This window comes from Chiloscyllium plagiosum, chromosome 3 (assembly GCF_004010195.1).
Source record: "Chiloscyllium plagiosum isolate BGI_BamShark_2017 chromosome 3, ASM401019v2, whole genome shotgun sequence".
Classification (NCBI taxonomy): Eukaryota; Metazoa; Chordata; class Chondrichthyes; order Orectolobiformes; family Hemiscylliidae; genus Chiloscyllium; species Chiloscyllium plagiosum.
Window position 1 is genome coordinate 80,009,198 of NC_057712.1, and position 4,745 is coordinate 80,013,942.

The 4,745-nt window shown below is 39.5% G+C and overlaps 1 protein-coding gene across 2 annotated transcripts in view; it reads right to left on the bottom strand.

Annotated features, from left to right (window-relative positions):
* LOC122546367 (cytosolic carboxypeptidase 2-like) overlaps window positions 1–4,745 on the bottom strand; it is a 183,080-nt gene that overhangs the window by 78,811 nt on the left and 99,524 nt on the right. For both annotated transcript variants that reach the window (XM_043685104.1, XM_043685107.1), the window contains exon 3: window positions 1,125–1,505. In XM_043685104.1, coding sequence (XP_043541039.1) covers window positions 1,125–1,505 — 381 coding nt within the window. The remainder of the gene's footprint in view (window positions 1–1,124; window positions 1,506–4,745) is intronic.

The window sequence follows — 4,745 nt, forward strand, 5'->3', positions numbered from 1 at the left end:
GATGTTCCCTAAAGCGCTCTGCTAGGAGGCGCCCAGTCTCCCCAATGTAGAGGAGACCACATCGGGAGCAACGGTTACAATAGATGATATTGGTGGATGTGCAGATAAAACTTTGATGGATGTGGAAGGCTCCTTTAGGGCTTGGGTGGAGGTGAGGGGGAAGGTGTGGGTGCAGGTTTTGCAATTCCTGCGGTGGCAGGGGAAGGTGCCAGGATGGGAGGGTGGGTTGTAGGGGGGCGTGGACCTGACCAGTTAGTCACGGAGGGAACGGTCTTTGCGAAAGGTGGAAAGGGTTGGGGAGGGAAATATATCCCTGGTGGTGGGTCCGTTTGGAGGTGGCGGAAATGTCAGCGGATGATTTGGTTTATGCGAAGGTTGGTAGGGTGGAAGGTGAGCACCAGGGGCGTTCTGTCCTTGTTATGGTTGGAGGGGTGCAGTCATCACCCAACTGTCCACCTCCTTCCTCTTAGTCTCTGTGGTTGGACCTGATGGACTAACTGTTGCCCATGCCCTTCAATGATGTCTCTGCACTGGCCTGGATGAGCTATAAGGCCCTTCGCTTAGCAACTTGCCTCAGCCTAGTGAGAAACCCACTTCAATCTGGGAAAATTGCATTAAAGATGCGGTGGACTACCACCAACATCATGACAGGCCTCCCTGGATCTCATCCGATTCTGCCACAGATTGTGCTGCAGCCCATGTCTCTGAGACCCTGTAAGGTTCTGTCCTATATCACCATATCACCAGGCCAAAGTTCTGGAACTCCCTATTCAACAATGCAGTAGATGACCTATGATATAGGGACTTGCAATGTTTTAAGCCTCATTATTTTGGAGCTTGGACCTGTATTTATTTATAGCCCTGCCTGCCAAAGTTATGCTGCAAAACTAGCGCAGGAACTTCGAAATCTTAGACCTAAAAGTCAGCTAATAGAAATGATCCTTAAGATGTTCATCTCAAATCTTAACCATTTGCTCCTTTTTTAGTCTACCTGTCAAAAATCCAAACTTCTGATTGATGTTCCCACACCATTAACATTCCCTAAATCTGTGAGAAGACTATAGATATTCAGTAAGAGAAGAAACAGAGACTTGAGAGACATAATGTGAAACAAGTCCAAGTACCTAAAAATACATGATGGTCTGATTGCCGAGGGCTGGAAAGGAATATCTCTTTCATTGAAGCTTGAAGACTTTTTATTTTATAGCGATGTTTCAACATGTTCCTCGTATCAGAAAGATGATGTCCCGAAACTTTCTGAAAGTCTAGTAAACTGAGGTGGGCGACTGTTCCAATTGGTAATTCACTGCCAGATTGAAAGCTGAAGGGAAGGTCTTGCAATAAGTCCTTAGTGGATTTCTCTTCACACTGCTCACGTTTCTGCTTTTCAACATTCACATTGTAACTTCTTGTTCTCTCCAAAGTTGATGTCTCCAGTGTTTTCAGAACTCGGCTCTCCAAATCTGTTTCCTTTTGCTTCTTCAAGGATTCTTGCCATGTCTGGTCTGTACATTAACAAAGTATGAACAAATTTTACTCATTTCTTCCTGAAATATCACCATAGAAGTATTACATAAAAAATGATCAGTCATGTTTTAAAATCTGATCAACAAATAGATTAATATGTAGTGCAGAAACATAAATAGTGGAAGCTAAAACATTTCTTACATTTTTAATGCCTGCATACTTTTTGAAATATCTAACAATTCTGCTTATAACATTTCAAAATATCAAAACAAAAAACGTTAATGTAAAGCAGGTTTCTTAAGCATTTTGAAAGTTACTGAGTCCTGACACCTACCAAAGTTTCATTCAGATCATAAAGCAGTAGTTAATTCACATTTCTACTTCATCCTTGACACATTTATATGAACTACCCAACAGGGTAACTCAGTGGTTAGCACTGCTGCCTCACAGTACCAGGAACCTGGGTTTGATTCCAGCTTTAGGTGATTGTGTGCAGTTTGCATGTTCTCCCTGTGCCTGTGTGGATTGCCACTGGATGATCCAATTTTCATCCACAGTCCAAAAATATACATGTTAGGTGGATTTGCCATAGTAAATTGTCCATACTGTCCAGGGATGTGCAGGCTGGTTGGTTAGCCATAATTCCTTTCTAAGTAAGGAGATCAGTGCTCCCAGTGTCGTCTCACCAATGTACTGCACAGTTGTAACAAAATCTTCCTAATTTTTATACCATAATGCATTCTAATTGCAATTAAAGTCAACATTCCAGTTACCTTCCTAATTACTTGTTGCATCTGCATGCTCATGTTTTTACAATCCATGCACTAGGACATCCTTATCCCTCTACTACAGTCTTACTCCATTCAATTACTATTCTGCTTTCCAGAATTCCAATTACTATTCTTCCTGCCAAAGTGCATAACCTCATCCAATATTCCATCAACCCATTTTTGCCCACTTGCTTAACCAATTTATTTTTCTCTGCAAACTCATTGTATCTACTTCATGGCTTTATTTTCAAACTATCTTTACATTATCAATAAACTTGGCTACCATACTCTCTGTCCCTTCAACCAAGTTATTAAATTTGATCATAAATAGTTGAGGCCTCAGCACTGGTCCCTACGGCTACCAGTTATATATGCCAACCTGAAAAAGACCAAAATAATACTGTAAAAAACCTTCTATATATGCTGATATATCACCTCAAAGCATGAGATCTTACCTTTTATAACCTTTCATGTTCAATAACCTTTTATGTAATAAATTACTAAATACATAGTTTGGGAAACAACACATCATGAAAGCCATTTGAGTAATCTGGCCAGTTTTGTTATTTCCTATTATTTATCCCTTAACTGTGTTTGTTTGTCTGTCTGTCTATAGCATGAATGGGGGCTGAAAACAAATGTTTTGGGTTAGGAGAAAGTGAGGACTGCAGACGCTGGAGATCGGAACTGAAAAATGTGTTGCTGGAAAAGCGCAGCAGGTCAGGCAGCATCAAAGGAGTAGGAGAATCGATGTTTCGGGCATAAGCCCCTGGGTTGACAGCATAGGCATTAATCTGTTTATTTTGTTATTTAATATTTCCTTGTTAAAATTAATGTGTATTAATGAATGGTTAAGTCTTTTGTTTGAGATACAAAACTGGTGTCTGGAATTAATTATTCACAAAGTCTGGAGTTGGTTATTCAAAAGTCTGTTTAGGAACCATTGGAGTAATTGCTGGAGTGTCTTTGATGGTTTAGTTTTACTGTGTCGCAAGTTCAGAGGTAGAAGATTGATTTTGATAGTTATCTGTCACCAGGTCGTAAAACTGCTCAGCCATTCATTATGATCATGGCTGATCACAATATCATATTAACTCTGTCAGCCTGCTGACAGATTTGTATGATTTTCTAAATGTCCTGCTACCATCTCCTTAATAATATGTTCTAGTATTTGCCTAATAGTAATGGTAAACTAAACGGCCCATAGTTTCCTGCTTTTTGTCTTTCCTTTCTTGCACAGTTGTATTACATTTGTAGTTTTCCAAACTGCTGGGACCTTTCCAAAGTCTAGACAATTTGGAAATATTATAACAAATGCACCATTATTTGCATTGACTTTAACACCCTTGGAATTAAGTCATTAGGGAACCTGTCAGTCTTTAATCCAATTAGTTTTTTTTATGTTTTGTGTGTGCAGGTGTGGGACACTTCCGCCTAACTGCGGTAGTGCTTATTCTTTCCCCTGCACCCATGTTGTGTGTGTGCAGGTGTGGGACACAGTGAAAGACACAAGGTGCACAAATCTTTATTCAAATTTCCACCACCAGGAAGAAAGGCAACACCCAAGTGGCCAGTGAAAAGACCACAGACTTGCCTTCTCTGTGGATTGAACTCAGGACCTTAAGATTATGAGACTGACGCACTGCCTACTGCACTAAGAAGGCCAGCCGACTCCAATTAGATTTTATAGTACGTTACCTCCAAAGATCATTGGTTCACTTTTGTCCATTGCTTTTCTACTGTTCTTGGGATGCATTTTGTGTATTTTACTATGAAGTAGACAAGCAGGAGGCTAGAAGAATACAGCAGAACAGGCAGCATCAGGAGGTGGAGTAGTTGACATTTCGGGTGTCACCCTTCTTCAGGGCTGGGGGTGGTAATACCCAAAACATCAACTTCTGCTTATCTACTTTGGATTCCAGCATCTGTAGTTATTTTGTCTCTATTTTACTATGGAAGCAGATACGAATCACTTGTTCAAAATTGCTGCTATTTCCTTGACTCACCCTCCAAAAGATTAATATTCTCTTTTCTTTGCTTTTACACGATGTTTCTGTTTCTTTATTTCTGATTTTGTTTTCCTCCATTACCTCAATTTCTCACTGTTTACATTTTTCTTCATCTTTCTTCACTAGCTTATAAAATTTTCCCAACATGCTGAAATATCAATAATATTTGCAACACTGTACGTGTTCTCTTTCAAGTTGATACCAGCCTTATATTCCTAAGTTAACCACAGATGCTTGTAGATTCTTTCCTTCTCAATAAAATATACATTTGTATAGTTTTAATGTACCTGGATCTCCTTAAGTGATTGCCACATCTTATTCATTATGTTTTTTTAAACCTGCTTTTCCATTCCACTTAATCAACATTGTCCTCATACCCTTGTATTTGTATTTATTAAAGTTTATGACACTAATTTCCTGCCTTCAAACTGAATGTGAAATTCTATATTATGATCACTCTTATTTAGATGTGGATCTAAAGAAAGGGAATTCATGGAAT